Here is a 22029-nt window from a genome sequence, read left to right on the forward strand (position 1 = left end):
ACACTGCCAGAGTGCCTAGCTGGCAGTGCCAAGGTGCCTGGTGCCAATATGCTCATGTCAGGGGTCGGGCCCGGGGGTGCTTTGTCCTTAAGAAGTTGGGTGAGGGGTGGCCCGACGGCTCCCTGAGAGGTACGTTGGGTGCAGTGGGAGTGGTGGCCAGAGACAATGGTGGGGTGGCTGAGGGAGTTCGAAAGATTGGGCTCGTCTGTGGAGGAAATTAAGGCAAGTTCAATCTCGGCAGGGCGTTCCTCATTGAGGCCCACAAAACAGCAAACACCCGTTAAATAGCAGCATCAGTCTCGCCGCTGCAGGCACCGAGAAACATCCTGCTAAACGTTCCCTAAACGCGTCACTGTTTTTGTCCCGTTAAATCATGTCCCAGAACTTTGTCAATTTGGAAGTTTCTTTACAGATGCAAAATTTGGATCTTTCTCTCTGGCATTAACCATTAAGCAAGTGACGATGGCAATGGTTTGAAAGAAGTTACTGTGTTGACAGGGAGATGTAGCCCTTTTGCAGTGATCAGTTGGGCTGAAGTGGCTTGGCTTGGCTGCATCAATTCGGGGATGCCAAATGTATCGCTACCCTCCCTAATACCCCTATTCCTGAGTCAGTTCTTCAGCTAGAATCGGACCTGCGAGTGTGCAGCTGAGGAGATGAATGTCGCTGCGTTGGAACCATTGCTGGTCAACAGCATGATTTTGGGAAGAAATACATCTGTACAGGAGCAGATTGGCCAACATAAGCAGGCAGTCTCCTTGGCCTGGTGCTTTTTTGGAGCAGGGAGATGGCAGGGTATTATGGATGGCTGAGTGTCTGCTGACAAACTGTGATTGCCCAGGATCAGAGAGCTTCATAAAACCCCATATTTACCTCATTAACAACCCCTCAATATATCATCAGAAAGTAATCTCGAGGACACAGTCATAATCACCAATTTAAACACAGCGTGGATTCTCCATTGCCTAATGCCACAATCGGGATTCCTGGCTGCCAAATCCTTTATGATGTTCCGATCTCCCAGGGTGGCCTCAGCATGATGCCCACCCCACCCCTGGACTCAATTTGATTAATACACTGGAAGCCTAATTCACCATCCCCCCCTCATAGTGGGAAATCCACCAGGCAGGCTTTGATGCAGGTCTTCCCAAGAGTGGCCCTGATGTGGTGGGTCAAGGGTGTCCTTGCATAGCTGAGGTGCCTCCAAAGTCAATCAGAAGGCTTCCCTCCTCCCAACAATGCAAATCCTGCCCTCTCCCACTGACAAGTAGGGTTATCCTCCCCCCACCCTCTCACTATGGGAATAATGCACGCATGTGGGTGAGATATTTGAATCATCGACAGCCACAGGAGAGGTGCCTGAAGATAGGAGGGAGCAAATGTTGTGCCCTTATTTAAGAAGGGCTGTAGGGATAAGTCTGGGAACTACAGACTGGTTAGCGTTACTTCTGTCGTGGGTAAATTGTTAGAAGGTATTTTGAGGGACAGGATCTACAGGCATTAAGACAAGAAAGGGCTAATTAGAGAAAGTCAGCATGGCTTTGTAAGGGGAAAGTCATGTCTCATGAATTTGATTGAGTTTTTTGAAGGGTTAACCAAGAAGGTAGATGAGGGCAGTGCAATCGACATTGTCTACATGGACTTTGGCAAGGCCTTTGACAAGGTACCACATGGTAGATTGTTGCAAAAGGTTAAATCTCACAGAATCCAGGGTGAGGTAGCCAATTGGATACAAAATTGGCTTGGCAACCAAAGCCAAAGGGTGGGTTGTGGTGGGTTGTTTTCAAACTGGGACCTGTGACCAGCGGTGTGCCTCAGGGATCGGTGCTGGATCCACTGTTATTTGTTATATATATTAATGATTTGGATGAGAATGTAGGCGGAATGGTTAATAAGTTTGCAAATTATACCAAAATTGGTGGCATAGTGGATAGTGAAGAAGTTATATAAGATTGCAACAGAATCTTGATCAATTGGGCCAGTGGGCCGATGAATGGCAGATGAAGTTTAATTTGGATAAATGTGAGGTGATGCATTTTGGTAGATCAAATCAGGGCAGGCCTACTCAGTTAATGGCATGGAGTTGGGGAGAGTTACAGAACAAAGAGATCTAGGGGTACAGGTTCATAGCTCCTTGAAAGTGGAGTCACAGGTGGGCAGGGTGATGAAGTAGTCATTCAGCATGCTAGGCTTTATTGGTCAGAATATTGAATACTGGGGTTAGGACGTCTTGTTGAAGCTGTGCAAGACATTGGTAAGCCTACACATGGAATACTGTGTTCAGTTTGATCACTCTATTATAGGAAGGATATTGTTAAACTAGAAAGAGTGCAGAAGACATTTACGAGGATGCTTGCAGGACTTAATGGTCTGCGTTATAAGGAGTGGCTAGATAGGCTGGGAATTTTTTCCGTGGAGCATAGTGTAGCCACCTGGGGTGGCCTGGTCCCAATTACAAAATGGACACTTGCAGAGAATGAAGGGAAAGCAAGCCAATGCAAGGTTTGTGTGTGGATTGGAGTTTGCAGCTCCCAGACAAGACCGATACTGCAAAGCCATTAGCATACTAATGAGCTATCTCCGGAGGCAAAAGAGAAACATTTAAGCAAACGATACCAAAGCAGGCACCCCGGCGCCAGAGGAGACTAAAACAAAGCAGGCCTAAGGCCCGCCCAGCAATCAGGGCTGCCACCCCTTTATTGGAGGAAATCAATACCAATGATTAGGATATGGTCCAATTAATTGGGGCCAAGTTCAAGGACCGGCCAAAAGCGCGCGAAGCCCTTTTGGGGTATGAAATGAAAAAAAAAATGAAAATCGTTTATTGTCACGAGTAGGCTTCAATGAAGTTACTGTGAAAAGCCCCTAGTCGCCACATTCCGGCGCCTGTCTGGGGAGGCTGGTACGGGAATCGAGCCATGCTGCTGGCCTGCTTGGTCTGCTTTAAAAGCCAGCGATTTAGCCCAGTGAGCTAAACCAACCCCTCCCACGCAAACACGGGGAGAATGTGCAAACTCCACACGGACAGTGACCCAGAGCCGGGATCCTGTTGTGAATAAGAGGAAGTGAAACCACTTAGCTCCTTTTGATGTTTTGAGGAGCTTTCAATCCAGCAGTATTTATAAACATTGTGGTTAACATCAAAGCAGGGTACTTGAGATGCATTCAAGTGTGAAGAGAAAGATAGATAAACAATCCACCAAGCACCTGTCTCTGGAGTAATAAAACTGTCAATCACTGGCTATTGCAATGTATTGCTGTGAAATTGAATGGGGGTTTTCCATTTCAAAGGCAGTCAGGGGATTTAAAAATGTTTCAAGTGTATGTGGCTTTCAGTGAAGCCTCTGACACTTGTAATTGCTGCTGTTTAAACACATTGGTCTGAGGCAACAGATGCTGGGGAAGGGTAAATTAAATGGCTGTGATCCTTCACTGTACTGCCGGGATTGTTCTTCAATTCAGGCAGGGGTGATTAATGGGGTTTACTGATGAGGCATTTGATCTGGGACATTGATGGGATATCTGATGGCGGTCTCCGATGGGCACCTGATGTTACTCACCAAGTTTTCCTCCCTTCATTACTAGCCAGCTCAACTAGATTTTGAAAATATCTATCTACAAGCAACAGACATTTTGTGGTTCAGATGATTAGGATGTTAAAACAAATTATATGTAGACTTACTGTAATAGGTCATAATTATTATTAGCTTAAAGCCTAGTGAGCCAGATATGGCAATTCCTGTTACCTGGTACTTCATCCAAATAGAATTGTGCTTAAATATAGTTTTCGATTAAAAAAAGGCCTTATTATTTCTTTAGAGGATAGAGAAAGTCATTATCATGCAGCAAAATGTTTGGTTTCAAGTTTGTTCCCATAGAACCATATTTATAATTTTACAATGCAAAAATAGACCATTTATTCCATTGTGCAACATTAAAATTGCAGAGAGGGGGATTCCACTTAATCTAATTTTCCTGTCATTTTCCATTTTTAAAATACTAACCGCGTAAGTAGTCTTGTAAGTTTCCTTTAGTCATGAGTTCTGTAACAATGTAAATAGGTTCCTCAATCGAACAGATGGCGAATAGCTTGATTATCTTTGGATGGTTGATATTCTTCATAGCTTTTACTTCTTTACCAAACTCATCCTCGATCATATCATCTGCGTAAATAAAATGTCTTATTCAAGATTTCAACTGTTTTCCTTTGTCAATTGTAAAACTATGCTTCGTACTGTGAAGAATAGTGATCCATACAGTCCACGAATCGGACGCAACAATTTGCGAACCTTGGCCGTGAGTTGGAATATGAAGACTACGCACCCCACAGGGACTTTATGGCAAATTCAGTATTCCTGCACTCTCACAGGGATCTCTCAACATAGAAGCAGAATGGGAAAAACCCCAGCACTCTCGACCTGATTCTCAGACTTATGTACTCGTCAAACACATTTGTACCCTGGAAGCATGGAGCAAACTCTCACACCTCACAGGCGGGGATTCATTTTCTTTCAACAAGATCATCTTGTGCATTTGGCCAAAAGAAAAAACAATTGAAGATCACTGCAGGAATGACAGCTGACTGAGAGAGGATGGCATGCTCTGGATAACATTTTAAAGCTGCAGGAGAAAAGCTAAGTGGCTGGTGAAATCTCTCCGATTTCACAAATGCATTTGGAAACCTCATCATTTATTCTAATGTAGCATTCCATTCCACATTCTGACACGGTTTGCTGTTTTGTTTTTACCAACAGGACCCTTAAGCTCCTGAAATCAATGTAGGTCACTATTACAAATATTTAGCACACGCATTTGAGATTTGCTACCGTACCTTATTATCTGAGACATTAAAATTGCAGAGGGGAACTTCAAATAGATCAAATGCACCTCGTACTGTAATTTCAGGGACGAGATCGTTTTATCATCATCTGCAACTCATTTTCATTATTGATAAGATTGGCTCCACAGCTTTCGATTACATGAGTGAAAACACCTTTGGAAATTATCTTTTGCTTAATGAATATACTACAGCACTTCCAATCAGCCAAGTTCACATTCAAGCATTCAATGCTCTTTTACTGTGTTCTGTGCATGCTCTTTTTGCAGTATTAAGCTATTCAAAATAAAATAAAATACAAATTTTGCTGATCAAAAAGCGCTACCATCATCTTTTCACCTTGCTTCGTTGCCCTCCTTGCCCATGGAACTATTCATCTCATGTGAGCCTAGAGGGCGAGTGGCAACACTTTGCAAAGTTGTCAGCAAAGAAAGACCTGAAAATAGTTGTAAAACTGTACACCATAATCAGTGATGATTCTATTCGAGTAGAATCATTTAAATTCAAACACAGCAGAAGCAGGATTTTTCAGCCCATCATCACCTTCTGAGAACGACCAAGGAGAGGGAATAAAAGTGGTATGGACAGTATCACCTTGTTTCACACCCAAAATATCTGCTCTGGTCCCAATATTCTTCTTGTATTCCACTTTTGTTCCGATGCTTACCTAACTCTCTCTTCAATAGAGTTCAGAACTACGCTGGCAGACTCCTGGAAAACTAAAATGAAAATCAAAAGTTTTTGCACAGGAAAGGATTAAGAAAGACGCGTTGAGCAGAGTCAACACATCTGCAACACGTGCCAGGCTCAGCCTGATACAATTTAAGGTTGTTCACTGGGCTCACATGACAGTGGCCCAGATGAGCAGATTCTTTGGGGTGGTGGACAGGTGCGCAAAATGTGCGGGAGGGCCGGCGAACCATGTCCACTTAGGGGATTTTGGCAGGGGTTTGCAGACGTCATGTCCACGGTTTTAAAAACAAGGGTGGCGCTGAGTCCAGAGGTGGCGATTTTCGGGTTGTCAGCAGACCTGGGAATCCAGGAGGAGAAAGAGGCAGACGTTCTGGCCTATGCTTCCCTGGTAGCCCGGAGACGGATACTATTAGCCCATTAGCAGGACTATTAGTGTCCTGCCCAAAAAGATCTGAATAGTACAGGGAACACAGTGAGTAGCAAGTACCCTTCAACATTAGGTTAGAGCTGGTGTGTTCCAAAATTTGGAAGGAAAAACGCTTGTTTGAAAGAGGAAGGAGGTAGCGCTAAAAAATATTGTGCCACATTGTGTTTATGCAAGCCTTTTCCACAGAAAAATGGCAGGGAATTTTGACAGCATGGGACTGAATGATGAGAACACTGAGCAGTAGAGATTATATACTGAAAGATTCAATTGTTTTGTCCAAGTGAATAAAATTGAAGCAGAAATTGTAGTCCCAACTTTCTTGAGTACAATATGGGGCGGGAGGGTGGGGGGGGGGGGGGGGGGGGGGGGGGGGGGGGGAGAACAGGGGGGGGACGACGACAAAATTCAACCTCCTGCAAAGTCTGTTGCAGCCAGAAAAAATAAGCTCAAAAACCTACGATGAGATTGTGGAGATATTGCTCGGCCACTGCTCATCTAAATCTTTGGTTATCACCAAGTGTGTTCAGGTTCCATAAACATTACCAACAAGATGGTGTATCAATCACACAGTTCGTAGCTAATTGAAGAAATTAACCGAATACTGTGAATTTGGAGATGTCTTGAAGGATACCATTGGATACAAACTGGTGTGTGGGGTAAGAAGTGAAGATATCCAAAAAAGGCTGTGAACAGAAAGCAACTCAAACCTAAAGAAGGCTTTAGAAGTTGCAATCTCAATGGAATTAGCAGTTAAGGAAGCCCACCAATTAACTTTCAGCACCAGAATCCATAAAATGTTGCTGGGACCCAAACACAGACATAGGTTTGAAATGAAATTTTAAAAAAATGAAAATCACTTATTGTCACAAGTAGGCTTCAAATGAAGTTACTGTGAAAAGCCCCTAGTTGCCACATTCTGGCACCTGTTCGGGGAGGCTGGTACAGGAATTGAACCGTGCTGCTGGCCTGCCTTGGTCTGCTTTCAAAGCCAGCTCTTTCGCCCTGTGCTAAACCAGCCCCTGATTGACACCAATGTGTAAGACTGCTGGTGCAAAGATGCAAAATGCAGGAATTGTGGTAAAAGGTGGTGTTGCAGAGCAGATTATTATATAAAATAATCTCAGGAGAACTAGGTACAGAACAATTGTTTATTAGCCAAGGCGTTGGAGAGCACAACCTAATGAAGGATCTCTCGAGCTGACTACAAACCAGTTGTTCTAACAGGAGCCAGATCTGTTCCAGAAAGCAAGTATTACTCTGTGCTTTTGGGATGTAGGATGGATTGAGAGCTGAATGTTTTTTATTTCTTGTTGTTTAATTGGGAATAGCGATAGTTAGTAATTAAGGGTATTGTATTTCCTGTATTTAATAGTATTGTTTGAGGGATAATTGTAAGCTATATTCAGGTGAGATGATAGAGTTTAATATTGTGTTAATAATAACATTTTGTTTAAAAATACCAAATTCCTTTTTCTTCATCCAATCACTCCTGGAGCGAAGTATTCGTTCCCCAGAGTCTTACAAAATAAACTAAAATATTAGGGTTCGGTCCAGTATCCTAACCATTGTTGGGGTCTGGTCTGGGATCGTAATACACTGACAATGATACTTGGACTGCACACCTGTATTCCATCTCCAGCAGTGAGCTGGATGTAGAGATGGGCATTGCTATTGCCAACAAATACATACATGATAAAATATTGTCAATCAAATCTCCATGGGAAGGCTGGTGGACTCTCTAGATTATATTTACCTAACGAGTTGTCAATTAATAGTTTGAGCGGTAATATTTTCTATTTTGACAAAGTCAATAACGCTCTGTAACTGCAGGAGAAGTTAAGAAGTATACCAGAAATAATCCACTACTGTCAGAAGTTATGGACATGGGCACTTTGTGGCAAGACCCTGGGAGAAAACCCAGAGTTGAAGCCATATATTACCTGAAGACTTGAATTGTCCGTAGAGGTTGGTTGTCTCCTCTGGGGAATAAGGGCCATCATTCCGCCATTGGTAAGGAAACGTGTCCTGAACCAGTTTCATGAAAGTCATTGTAGGATAGTGAGAATGAAGGAGATAGCCAGAAGCAATTTTGGGGGCCAGGTTCGATAATGAAATTGAGGAGGCAGGCACATGTTCAGCTTGTTCAAAGATTTGAGACTTGCCGCCATTGGCGCCCTTCCACCCATGCGAATGGTCCGAAGGGCCATGGCAAACGGTGCACATAGATTTTGCCGGACCATTCGAAGGACAAATGTTTTTCATTGTGGTAGACCTGCAATCGAAATGGCCTGGAGCTGTCATTAAGAACACTATGTCCTCAGAGTGAACAATAGAAAGACTGGGTGAGACTTTGCAAGATGCTGGACAACTTGTTAGCAACACTGGGCCAGTTCATTTCACAGAAATTCACAAATCATCTAAAGGAGAATGGAATCCAACACATCTGATTTGCTCCTATCATCCTGCCACAAATAGGCAGGCTGAAAGGTTTCTTCAGGCAATGAAGCATTAATTGCAGGTAACTCGGGAGCAAGGATCATTGTCTAAATGTCTAAGCCAATTCCCAATGACAGACAGGAATACAATACATTCGAGAACCCAGAGTTCTACGGCCTTACTCATTTTAAAGTGTCAGTTACATACAGTGTTTGAGTTGCTGAAGCCGTCTCGGACAAGAGAAATTGTTGAGAGGAAACAGCACAGTCAGGTTTTGCGATGTGAGAACAGGGGTAAATGCCATGTTTTTCAGAATGGTCAGGAAATATTGGCAAGGAACTATACCACCAGTGAGAAGTGGATACCTGCCATCGTTCTTAGCACGGACCGATTGGTCTCCTACATTGTTCAAACCTGGGATAATATTCTGTGGAGACAGAGTCAACCAAGAATCTGCAATAAACTATGCCAAATGAAGATCTAGACATTCCTGAGTGCCTGACTATACCAGAAATAACTGTGGAAGACAGTGTCCCAATTGAGGCTACTTCAAAACCGAGTCAACCTCCGAACACTACGTTGACTCCGGCTGAAACAACTACAGTTGACGTCCAAACTAGACTAAAAACATCGGAGGTTGCAGTCGGCATGAATAAGCAGAAATTAGAGGTTCACTGAAAACCACACAGAAAGCAATGTCCTCTGGAAGGCCTAACTTATTGACTGTTGTGTTTATTAATTATTTATATTGTAATTTTTGATTGTTAATGTTACATTAAGTTTCATTGCAGGAACCTCTAATGTAAAGGGGGAAGAAAGTGTATATTCATGTTTGTTCCTAGTTGGAACAAGGTCACATTAAGAGTCTGATCACATGACGTATTGATGACATCAGCAGCCGTTAGCAAATGGCAAACAGGCACTCTATCCTAACAGTCTGTAGACTAAACACCTTTCCAATAAAGCTTTTGTTTGTTTATACCTTTGTGGTCTGCAAGCCTTTATAAATATCACACTGACAAACAATTATTTTTCAAAAGTCCATCTGTAACTGCCAGCTGAATCTTTACTGGGATGCCTGCTGTGCTGGGGCCCTCCAACTGTTTCCCCTACCCCCCTGAACCCCTCAAAGACAATGCTGCACCTTGTCTTGTGTCTGGGGTAATGTAACTCTCGGTTACGTGCCATTTTTGATTAACTAGTACCACCCATTGCCTGAGCATGCCGGATAATAATTGGAAGTGTTGCCCACATCCTGAGATTAAAAATACGAACTGATATTGGTTGCACTGCATTTAAAACATTTTGACACCATCACATGGGGGTGATGTTAATGTCATAGAGAACAGATTAGGAGGAGCAATAGGTTTTACTTTGTATGTGTGCCTTACAGGAGCTTTTCAGGAACACTTATTTCATTCTGTTTGTAACCTTCACAGTTTTTGGTGATCTAATTAATTAACTGCAAGATCTTCTTTCACAGCTTATGTGAACTCTAAAGAACAGTTTATAAAGGAATAATTTTGTACGGTGAAATTCTTGGCATGGAGCCTTATGAAGCAGAACCATGGGTTGGAGATGGGCCTCTGGTATTATAACGCTGATTGTGTGACCTACATTGTAGCTGGCAGGACTCACTGTTCCTCTCTCCACAGATGTTGCCAGACCGGTTGAGTTTTTCCAGCATTTTCTGTTTCTATTTAAGACTCCAGACGGTCTCTACACTGGGGGTGGAACCTCAGAAAATTATCCTGGCTTATTGCCACTTCAATTAGATTCATTCAGACTGGCCTCCCTGCAGTGTGTTTTACGGCAGCCCTCCGTTGGCCGTAACCAGGATATTCTGGTCCCGCTGCTGGGATTTACAATTGAATGCAACCCACTCCGCCACGAAACCTGCGGCGGGGGTGACCCGGAAGATCCTGCCGATGTGAACAGCCGGAAGATCTCGCCCCTTAAATCAGGTTATTCCCTTCCCATAGGGAATTAAAGGATTTTCAGATGTTAGATATCTACAGCTAGCTTTTTCTCTTCAACACTAATTGTGAATTTGTTCAGAATACACCCAAGCCCCTTCTGGACATCACACATTTCCTCTCATAAACACATCACGCCACAAACCCTTTTTAAGCATTTTGATTGCCACGTGTTGATTTCCCTTCCAAACACCTTCCCAGACTTCTCCAAAGTGGCCTTCTCCCAGTTTCCGCAGCAACGTAAATTCATCCTTGGGCCGTTCCCATTCGTCAGCTATATAAACATTCTGCTGCAAGTAAGCCAAAACAGTAATAGACTTTTAATATGTGCTTAACAAAAAAACATTAAAAAATAATATTACAGGCACTGTACGACTCAACATTCAAACTCCAGGACATGAATATTTACTGAGGTAGATTCCAATTTAATAATATCTGGAAACCATTATGAATTCCTGCATTTAAGAAAGGTAAACCTAATTGTAGATGGGGAAATAGAATATTTAGATTTTTTTATAAGTGAATTCGGGTGCCAGAGGTGGGTTTCGACATCACTATAGGCTTTGTAAGCTCTGGGTATATTTCAGTGCTGTAGTGTAGGGACAATGCTCTTCTTTCGTGAGCTTGTGAATCCTTCATTCCCAGCAGCCGGCTATCAGGGGAGTAGCTGCAGAGTTCTTAGATTGGCTACTACTGCCCTGTTACCAGCTTTAAGTGCAAAGTTCTGCCAGAGGGGTAGGTCTGCATCAGATCTGCATTCGGGCAGAAGGTATGGGTGATCTGTGGACTTTACGGGCCCAGAACACTGGAGTCTAACAAGGGGTTGGTGGAGGGGTAGAGTTGGATAAGGTGCAGGACACAGAAAAATGGCCCTAACAGTGACAACCTCGCTTACCTACTCAGGTAGAAGTAAACATCCCATGATGTTCCCTGAAGAAAAGCAGAGAATTCCGGTGTCGCCTAGCCATCCTTAGACAAATACCATCAAAAGAGTAGACTACCTAGTAATTCGTTAATTTGCTGTTTGAGAGATGTTTCTATACACAAACATATTGGGCTACAATAACAGCAGCTACAATTCAAAATATATCCATTGTTGTGAGGTGTAACCTACTTTCATAGGGAGCGAGGATCCTCAAGTAAGCTGAGTGTGTAAATTAAAACCCAAATGGTTATGTGGTGAGAGCTGAAGGTTATGTGCTGTTATATTCCTGACCTGTACCACAGTTCCTATTTATTATCAGACGCACACTGTTCTGTACGAAACCATTCCTGCACGATGTTGAGTGGAAGATTTTGTTATTTGGCGACTTATGCATACGGTGACAGCCTGATGGATCACAGTTGGTAATCTGACCAGGAAGAGCCAAGTTGTGTGTGAGTCCACTCCAGGAGTTAATAAAATGTATTTTAATGTACAGATATGAAAACATTGTTCAACCAAAATCTTTGTGCTTCTCCACTCTAATATTTAATTTTTTAAAGCGTTTTGAGACCTCTTGCTCCATGAAATGTACTATGAAACTGTTGTTGAAGTTTTAGAAATCAATGAAATCAACCATTAGGTCAGCAGGAAATTTCAAACAATCGTTTCATGGTTTCCAGATGACATGCGGGTGATAATGTCACTTTAGGTAAAGCGATCCACAACACATTCTGTCATTTTAATTACCCACAGAAGATTTTGGAAAAGGCTCCCTGAACGTAGTAAAGTTGTACATCGCAAACCTTTTCATACAGTTTTCTTTTACGTAACAGAAACTTGCAATACATACCTTTGCATGAGGGTTTGTTAATGGAAACCCAACGGTCCTCCAATCCCTTTTGTAGAATTCCAAAAGATCACTAATTGTCGGAAACATTTTAGTCTCATGAAGATACAACATTCCCTCTGCTGAGGTAAATATCCGAAAGTGATGGACTTTATCATTGAGAGCTGCAGGTGAAAACAAACATTAACAACTGAAAACATTATTCCTCGCCTCGTGTTTCATGCTTTATAAGTGGACCAGCACAAAGAGTGGCAGGGGAGGGCAAAGTCTGCCCTGACGATTACTTTGTAACCATCAGCAACAGTGCTGTAAGATTCACTGGTATGTGATTTTGTTATCGGTTCATCCCTTTTCCCTCTAAAAGTTGTAACATTTTCCTCCAATGGGCTCATTTGTCTGTGCAGTAATATTGTAAAATTCTCAGTACACAGTAGCTTTACATAGTGACTAGAGCAGTTTGTTGCCCTCTTGCTAAGAATGCATCAAATTTATCCAGCTTCTGATGTCCACTACAAGTAACTGCTGACCATTTGAGTGACCATGTGACACAAAAGCATTATATTCATTTCCACATTTGTAAATTGCAGGGACCATCAATATGTTCCTTACAATAACCGGACCTCAATTTAAAAATAAATCATTCCATGTTCAATCGATTAAAATGTGAGCTTTGATTTTGACCCTGTGGTGGTATGATTTGCACAGCTGTCTGCCATTGGTGTAGAACACCGGCTTACCATTGGCCCTAGTCGGTCATGTGCCTCTCGACCGATTGGTTGAGACCAGTCATGTGACGGCTCTCTGATTGGTCGAGAGGCTGAGTTAACCACGCCTCCATACCGAGGTATAAATAGTCAGAACGCCCGGCGGTCGTCCATTTATTGTAGTCGACCGCAGGGCTAAGTTCTAGCTTATTAAAGCCTAACTTTTGTACAGCAACTCATCTCGCGTTCAATTGATGGCTCATCAGACCCCTTATACACAGGGCACATGTGGGGTTAAAATATTCCAGAGCGGTGCTTACCGGATCCACACTTTAGTGCGCACATACCATTTTAACAGGTAAATTTCAAATGCTAGGTTCTAGTCTCAGACAGACGAGAGATTCATTGTGATCTGAAGGCAGGCATTGCCAAGGAAATCCAGCATCTCTGAGAGCAGGACCCAAAAGAGGGCCAAGTTGGTCAATTAAGTTAAAAGCTATCACACAGGTACAATAAGTAATCAAAAAGGGCCATGGAATTTATTTATTTGGGGATTAGCACCAAATGCTAGCCTTGTGGGGATGCTCATATCCCATGAAAGAAAAACAATCTCAAGGGGGTTCGAATTCAAAGTGAAGGAAGTGGTTTTTCTGTTGTAGCCATGAGTTCATCTGGACTCCTGTGTTCAGCTTTGACTCCATATAGCTACTGTAATTCAGAAGATTTGTAGTGGCCTTCGAGGGGGGCACAATACAAATTTGTCACAATTATACTAGGATTACAGTCTAAATTAGGCAAGGTAGCTTTAACATGGTTTGTACTCCTTTGAGTTTAAGTCCTTCTAAGGGAAGCAGAGGAGGAAATTAGATGAAAGATTAACAGGGAAAGTAATCGACTGATGAGAAAAGGTTGGCTGGCAAAGAGAGGTTAAATGGATAATTCAAGGATGGGGAGTGGTGGGAATGAGGAGATAGTGAGAGAGTGAATGGATAGTGAAAAGGTGAAAGGATAATAGGTACAGTCTGAGTGTTAGGGAAACAAAGGTAGTTTTAAGAGATTTATATTTGTAGTGAGAAACATTAGAAATAAGGTATAATTCTAAGTGTGTTTAATTTAATGTTTCTGTGCCTGGAAGAGTAAAAGCTGTAGCTAGACAGTGTGTGTGGCGGCGGTGGGGGGTGGGGGTTATGTTCCACATGTGATTCTATTGTGTTTAGAGAGGGTTGCAGCATGAAGTGTAAATAAGAGCCTAGAGAAGGAGATGGTGTTGGGATTCACTTTCTACAGGGAAGGGATTTCCTTTGTTCTTAGTTGATTTTGTTGGCAGTTGGAGACTGGACCTCAGGGAATGGACGTCTCTCAGCTCTGCCAGAAGAAAGACTGAACAGTACGGGAGCTGCAAAGTGGCAGGCTTCCTGAAGTATAAGTCACTAACCAGGGAACTGGGACAGAAAGAATGTTTAAAGATGACTGGACTTAAGTGAACAGAGACCAAGGTATTGTTCAGAAGAATTCAAGGAAGAGTAAACAAAGTGTTCAGAGTTTCAGAGTGAATTGCAATAACCAAATTTAAAGTGGGACTGCAGCCCTCAAAGGTAAATAAAACAACCAATGTAATTTTAATAGTCTGGGAATCGAGTGTCAAAGCAATTGTGAGCAGTTTGCACGGCAGTCAAGTCAAAGAAATCCTAAAGGGGTTGGTGTAAATTCCTGCACTGGATTCGCTATTAAAAGTGGAGTGGAAGCTTTGTTTGAAACTGTCATTTGGAAAACCTGGTATGGATTTCAGAATGCAAACCACTAAGGAAAAGTATAATTACGAGAGAAGATTTAAAAGCGTGTTTTTGGGAGTGGAGTTTGGAAACTCTCATGTCGCTATCAACTGGGGGGATTCGGAGGAGACAGCCACAAACATTCACTTGGGGTTCAGAGTGGAGAGTGTATTTTGCCCATAGTTATCTTGTGTGCTTAAAAGGACCTTGTGTTAATGAGACCATTGTAGATTAATATGTATTTTGTAATCTGTATAAAACTTGTAATTGTTAAACGAGGGGGGAGGAGTCAAAGGCATATTCTATCATAATCCAATTTTTCCACATTTAATAAATGTTTTTTCCTTGTTGCTAAAACTAATTAACGGTCCTGTGACTCTGTTCCTCCATGTTTTATAAAAAAAATAGAAGTTATAGTCTTTTGATCCAGGTTTCGATTCTGGGATCTTCCTGTCCAGTTATAACATCAACTGGGATTGTAACAGTGAGAAAGATGGTGGGGAAAGCACAAGTGCTTGAGAGAGGAAATGGCAAAGTGAAGACCACATTTCCCACAAAATTCCCAGCTTAAATCCAAAATGCAGGCACGTGTGTCTTGCCCCACCAAGACAAAACCACCATCTCCCAGCTATAAAGAAAGAAGGAAAAGTCAGAGGGAAACAGCAGAGAACTGTGAAAAAACCCAAAGAAAATGCACTGTGGAGAGGAGAAACAGAATAGGAGGGAAGGATGGAGAAATTTTTAGACATATACCATGTTGATTCTGCCTAATCATAGTATAATTTCCTAAGTGCCTTGTTAACAAATCCTTATATAGTTCAGTCTCCAATTCTTTTGAAAATATTTTTATTAAAGTTTTCATTTTATAAATAAACAAATCCATTCAAACAAAATCCATTTACAAATTCCTACCCCTTGAAAAAAACCAAACCATAAACCACCCCCCCCCCCCCCCCCCCCCCCCCCCCCCGGCAGTAACAGTGTCCCTCATTTTCAGATTTGTACCAGGTCGTCGTTCCAGTGTTGTTGTTTTTGTCGTGCGTGTTGTCGACGTTGTTGCCTTTGGTACGCTTCTTTGTGTTGGTTGGTTTTGTTGTTATGTTTGCTGCGCTCAAGGACCACACTCTGTGGATAATACGAGTCCTTCACACAGTTACTCGTGTCAGTGTGCTTTGTGGCATCTGCTGTTTCCTTGAGCGGCCGCCACTGAGTTCGCGGCACTCCCCGTCTGGAGTCATGTCCGGCTTACTTGAATCAGCTTTGGCTTGTCGATGATCCCCATCTGGAGTCTGGTCTATTTCACCAGAGTCAGTTTTGACTTGTCGATGCTCCCCGTCTGGAGTCAAAACATTCAGGAATACATTTGCTTGTGGAGAGGCTCGAGCAAATGAGGTTTAAAGTAACGCAGTGTCACCGGAGTCACCAGTAGTCTTACTGTGATTGTCGAGTGCCTCTGTATACACTAGCTGAGGTCTGTCACGTTGCACATCTTGTATGGGAAGTGGGATGCCGTCATCACTTGTCGCACATACAGTGGGTGGAGCCTCAGTATCTTCTTGTCGTTCACTTGAGCTGGGTAGACTGTCAGAGTCTTCTTCTGGTGGCTCAAACAATCTGGGTGGATGGTCATAGTCGCTTTGTTGTTCACATGAGCGTGATGGACTGTCATAGTCTTTTTGCTGTTCACTGGAGCATGGTAGACTGTCATAGTCTTCTTGCTGTTCACTTGAGCGTGGTAGACCTGCATCGTCTTCTGCTGGTTGCTCAGAGGAGGTTGCTAGACCCTCATGGTCTTGCTCATGCAAGGACTGCGCTCTGGAGTCTTGCGTTCCTTCCATCGTGGAGTCTGTCCACGAGATCGCTGTGGAGGCTTGTGTCACAACCTCTGTGGAGTCTTGCAGCATTCCCTGTGTGGAATCGTGCACTGGTCTCGCTGTGGAGTCTTTCATCGCTTTCTGTGTGGAGGCTGGGACCCTTCGTGGTGCGTGGACCACTCTCTGTGTGGAGTCGGGGACTCTTCGCGGTGCGCGGACTCTCTGTGTGGCAGCAGGCCGCTCTCTGTGGGCTTGTGCCGCTCTCTGTCTCTTGCCGTCAGGCCGCAGCATAATCCTACACTCACGAGTCGGGATGTCATATATGCTGGGCTGAGGATCCCCAATCCGAAGAACTCATCGTCGGGGTCTTCATTGTACAACACTTCTAGTTGCAGTTCGGATTTGGTACTGGGGTAGCCACCTCCCAAGATGAAATCATCGTCTGAGTCGTAGTCTTCTAGGACCATATCATCACGTTTTGTGTCGGAACAGGCATTGGGCTCGCGATGTCCAAAGAAGAATTCAAGGTCTGATTCATAGTCTTCAAGGACTGAATCATCTCTTTGGGCGGTGCTAACTGCTTGTTGCAGGGTTCTGCAGAGGTTATTTTCAGCTACTTGTCGAATTGCAGGCATTGTGCTGTCGTTCCAGGCGTAAGAATCTGGGGCGCGATTCTCCCAAAACGGGAGAAATCGTAAGGCTGGCGTCAAACCCGGGCGGGTTTGACGCCAGCGCGCCCCTTCCCGACCGGGAACCGATTCTGGTCCCCGGTCGGGGCTAGCAGCCCGACGCCGTAGGCTCCGGCATGACGGGCTTAACGAATTCCGTGGTACTGCCGTGCCAATCGGTGCCATGGTTATAAAAAGCGAGTTGTTCCCGCCGTTTTTACGAACGGCCAGACCAGGTCTGTTTGCCGTTCGTAAAAACAGCGTAAAGGGCTGGGACTTCGGCCCATCTATCAGCTGTGAATCGCTGCCGGCCGTAAAAAAACGGCGGCAGCGATTCGTGTCGGGAGTTGGGCGGGGGGGGGGAGAATAGCGGGAGGGCGGGAAAAATGTCGGGAAGGCCCTCCCGCTATTCTCCGACCCGTCGTGGGGGGCGGAGAATCGCGCCCCTGGTTTTGAGGCTTTAAATTTTTTTTCCGTGTTTTGGGACATTTCACCATTAAGTGGGTGTGGTCCGGGCCTCTGACATCATGAAGCATGTGACGTAGATCGTAGGAAGCGATTGCGCATCCGCAGATCGCTGCTCCTTTACTTGGAGCCTCTTTCGCAATTGCGCATGCATGCAAACGGACCTTCCCGTTCTGTGCGCTCTTCGCGCAACTGCACATGTGCAGTTCTTTTTTCAAGATGGCTGCAAATTAAAACTGCCGTTTGTTTCTGCAAGCCTACCTCGTGGTGAGTGTTGGCGCCTCTTTTACCTTTTCATCTTGTATCTTCCTCGCAGAATTCTTGGAATTTGTCCAGGACTGCCTGTAAGTCGCTCTTGTTTTGCCCCTTTGAGTATTTGAAGGTCTGGAAGATTTTGGCTGCTCTTGGACCCGCGATGGTTATTAGAAGTTTTATTTTCTCTGCATCCGCCACGCCATCGAGGTCGGACGCAACCAGGTAGATCTCGAATCTCTGCCTGAATGCACGCCAGTTTTCACTGAGATTGCCGTGGTACCTGAGCTGCTGTGGAACCGGAATCTCGAACATCATCCTGCCTGGGTGCTGCTGCTGGTAGTCACTGTCTGCTGAATTGTAACTATATGGATTTAAACAGTTCACTTCTTGGTAACATGTTTTGTTATGCTCTTGACGTAGCATAAGCTGCTTCCTTGATGTGCACTCTGACAAAGGAAGGTTCAGACTTGGAGATAGCTTTAACACATTTATTAAACTGTTAACAATTCTCCTACTTGGATTCGACTCTCCTGTTAATCCTGCTATAACTACTCAGACTGACGAACCAGTCTGCTACAATCCACGTGGTGGATATGATGTGTTCAATCAACCCTGTGTACTCACTAAGTGTCTCCACTGGAAAGAGGAAGATCATGTGCGCTGTGTCCTTTTATATGGGTTGGTGTAATGCTGTCCTGTGGTAGTGTCACCTCTGTGTGTGTCGTGAATGCCCATTGGTCGTGTCCTATCTTCCTTGGTTATTGGTTGAATGTCTATGTGTCATGTCTCTGGTGCTCCCTCTAGTGTCTATCTAGTCTACGTGTATTTACATTAACCCCTTGTGTATTTACAGTGATGCATATCACCACAACCGTGAAAAGTTTACATTTTAAAAATGTCAGCTTTTACAATGAAAACATAACAGTAAGGACAGAACAAATGACTTTTCAAATGGAAACTAAACTATATTTGTACTCCATGGCCAATTCTCCCTGACCTGTTTCACCTGAAGATTACACTTGATTTGGCTCCCCATGTGGAATACATGGGAGAGAAACTAGCAATCAAAATACTGTACAACCATCTTCAATATGTGCACAACAAAGTATAATAAACCAAGGTTACAATTAAAAAGTTTAAAATCTGAATAGGAAACATGTTTAAAAATACCACTATAAAGAGTGAAAAAGGTATTGAGTATATCACAGTTACTTCACCATTGAAGTACAGCACAACTTTGAAACATGGCCATGATCATAATGTTTAATCTACGTATTTAGCAAGGTAGCACCAACTCAGAAAGGATGGGTAAGCTCATTTTTGTGGGTAGTTAAACTGGACTTTCACTGCTTTCTAATGTACATTGTATTGCTTTGCCTAGTTCAAAATTGTGGCCTTGAAAAGCCACTGAAGGTTCAAAATGTGGCTAATTACTAGTTAGCTGTAGCCATCAGAGTGCTTTAAAAGCCTTTGAAAACTTACCAAATGCTTGGCGGTCCGGGTCACAGCCCAGACCTAGCTTCACGTCCGCCTTTCAGTAGACCTGATCCACTTGACATACTTCCTTGCCACCTTTCTGCTCTGCTGTGCCAGGTGACTTGCAGCCTGGGAGACCTCAATAATGTCGCTATTATTCTCTCTTATCTGTGCTAGCCTAATTTTAAGAGAGATCTTGCAGTGCAGTGGTAGCATCCAAGGTTCAATTCCCACTCTGGGTCTTGAGGGTCAACTTGTTTGAGGCCAAACAGGTTGATCATCAGCCTGCAAATCCTTCCCAATGGCAGGTGGTAAGAGCAGGAGACTTTCCTGTTCAGCCATGCTGCAGAAGGCAGCACTTTGCCGAACATAACTATGGACTAATCCAATGGAATTCCATGGCCACAAAGGCAAGTAACTGCTAAGTTGCATTACCTATTCTAAGATGCTTTAGATTAAAGATAAAAAGATAAATATTTTAATTAGAAAGTCTAAAAACCAGCTGGAAATTTAAAAGAAACCCCACAAGAGCCAGGTGATGTGCTGCACCTGAATGATGTGGGAGCTGGTGGACCCCATTGTGGTTCCGAGTGACACACCTATGTTGGTTGCTTGAGGAACTTCAACTCAGAGTTAATGAGCTGGAGTCTGAGTTTTGGACGCTGCGACACATCAGAGAGGGAAAGAGTTACCCGGATGTTGTGCTTCAGGAGGCAGTCACACCCCTCAGATAAACTACCGTGAATTGGTCAGGAACAGGAGGGTGTGACTATGAGTGAGGTGGGCAGAGGGATCCAGGATGTATGGTTGCAGGAGCCCCAGCCCTTATCCTTGTCCAACAGGTTCGAGATTCTTGCTCCCTGTGTGAGTGAGAGCGGGGACTGTGGGGAGGATGAGCAAACTGACCACAGCACCATGGTACAGGGAGCCATTCGAATTGGGGAAAAAAAGAAAAGAAATGTAGTTGTAATTGGGGAGGTTATAGTTAGGGGCATTAACACTGTTCTCTGTGACCAGGAACGAGAGTCCCCAAGGTTGTTTTGCCTACCTGATCCTTGAGTTTGGGATATCTCATCTAGGTTGCAGAGGAACTTGAAGTGGGAGGGTTAAGATCCAGTTGTCATGGTCCATGTAGGTACCAATGAAATAAGGAAAACAAGGATCTGCTAAAGGAACATAAGCAGCTAGGGGCAAAATTAAAAAGCAGAACCAAAGGGGTAATAATCTCTGCATTACTACCTAAACCACGAGCAAATTAGCACAGGATCAATAAGGTTAAAAAGGTAAATGCATTTCTCAAAGGTTGGTGTGGGAGAAATGGGTTCAAATTCCTGGAACATTGACACCAGTACTGAGGAAGGAGGGGGCTGTTCCGATGGGATTGCCTTCACCTGAATCATGCTGGGACTAGAGTCCTGATGAATCAGATAACTAGGGCCGTAGATAGGGCTTTAAATTAAATAGTGGGGGTGGCTCAGTTGTACAGCAAATTAGAAAATCAAAGGTAAAAGAGGAAGTAGGAGTGCAGGTTAATGATGAGGACTTTAAACTAATTGACGGTGGGGAGGGGTGGGATAGAGAGCACGGGAGAGGTTAGTAAAGTTTCCAGAACAAGTAATAGAATGGAGAGTATGGAAAGCAGCAGGAATCTAACTTTAGGCACAGCAGATAAGGGGACAACTATAAGAGGGGCGGTCAATGCAGGACTGAGGGTGTTGTACCAAAATGATCATAGTATACAAAATAAGATACATGAGCTTGTAGGGCACATTGAAATTGGTGGGTATAATGTTGTGGGCAGCCATATCTCTGTGATGCCCACAACATCAAGGACTGTATTCTAAATATCCAAGGATACGTGTCCTATCGAAAGGACAGGCAGACACACATAGGGGGTGGGGTTGCCTTGTTAGTCAGAAATTAAATCGATAGCAAGAAGCGATATAGGGTCAGAAGGCGTAAAATCTGTGTGGGTCGAGTTGAATCTCAAAGGAAAAAAGACCCTGATTGGAGTTATGTACAGACCCCCTAGCTGTAGTCAGGATGTGGGGCAGAAAATAAATCAGGAGATAGGGAAGGCATATAACAATGGCAATATTGCAATAATCGTGGAGGATTCCAATATGCAGGTGGTCTGGGAAAATCAGGTTGATAGTGAATCCCAAGAAAAGGAATTTGTGGAATGTCTACGAGATGATGTTTTGGAACAGCTTGTGGTAGAACCCACTAGGGAACAGCCAATTCTGGAATTTGATGATGTTTAACGAGACGGACTTAATTAGGAAACGTAAGGTGAAGGGACCCTGAGGGAGCAGTGACCACAATATGATAGAATTCACTCTGCAGTTTGAGAGGCTGAAGCTGGAATTGGATGTAATAGTATTACAATTGAATAAAGGTAACTACAAAGACATGAGGGAGGGGCTGGCCCGAATTGATTGGAAAGGGAGCCTAGAGGGGAAGACATTGGAACAACACTGGCAGTGGTTTTTGGGGGTCATTTGGGAGGCAACAGAAATTCATTCCAGGGAGAAGGAAACATGCTAAAGGGAGGACGAGGCAACCATGGCTGACAAGGGATGTCAGGAACAGCATAAAAGCAAAAGAAAAAGCATATAATGTGGTGAGGATTAGTGGAAAGCCATAGGATTGGGAAGTCTTTGAAAGTAAGCAAAGGACAATTAAAAAGCAATAGGGGGAGAAAATGAAGTATGAGTGCAAGTAGTAATACAGA

At 43.7% G+C, this 22029-nt stretch overlaps 1 protein-coding gene across 2 annotated transcripts in view; it reads right to left on the reverse strand.

Moving 5' to 3' along the window:
• LOC119969572 (tyrosine-protein kinase Srms-like) overlaps nt 1-22029 on the reverse strand; it is a 58717-nt gene that overhangs the window by 14647 nt on the left and 22041 nt on the right. Inside the window, exons 3-5 of one of the 2 annotated variants that reach the window (XM_038803357.1) lie at nt 12145-12305; nt 10515-10656; nt 4005-4163 (exon numbers count right to left, since the gene is read on the reverse strand). In XM_038803357.1, coding sequence (XP_038659285.1) covers nt 4005-4163; nt 10515-10656; nt 12145-12305 — 462 coding nt within the window. Of the gene's footprint in view, nt 1-4004; nt 4164-10514; nt 10660-12144; nt 12306-22029 lie in introns of both variants that reach the window. The other variant, XM_038803354.1, reaches the window with a different exon arrangement.

The sequence above is a fragment of the Scyliorhinus canicula genome, chromosome 7 (genome assembly GCF_902713615.1).
Source record: "Scyliorhinus canicula chromosome 7, sScyCan1.1, whole genome shotgun sequence".
NCBI classification, from domain to species: Eukaryota; Metazoa; Chordata; class Chondrichthyes; order Carcharhiniformes; family Scyliorhinidae; genus Scyliorhinus; species Scyliorhinus canicula.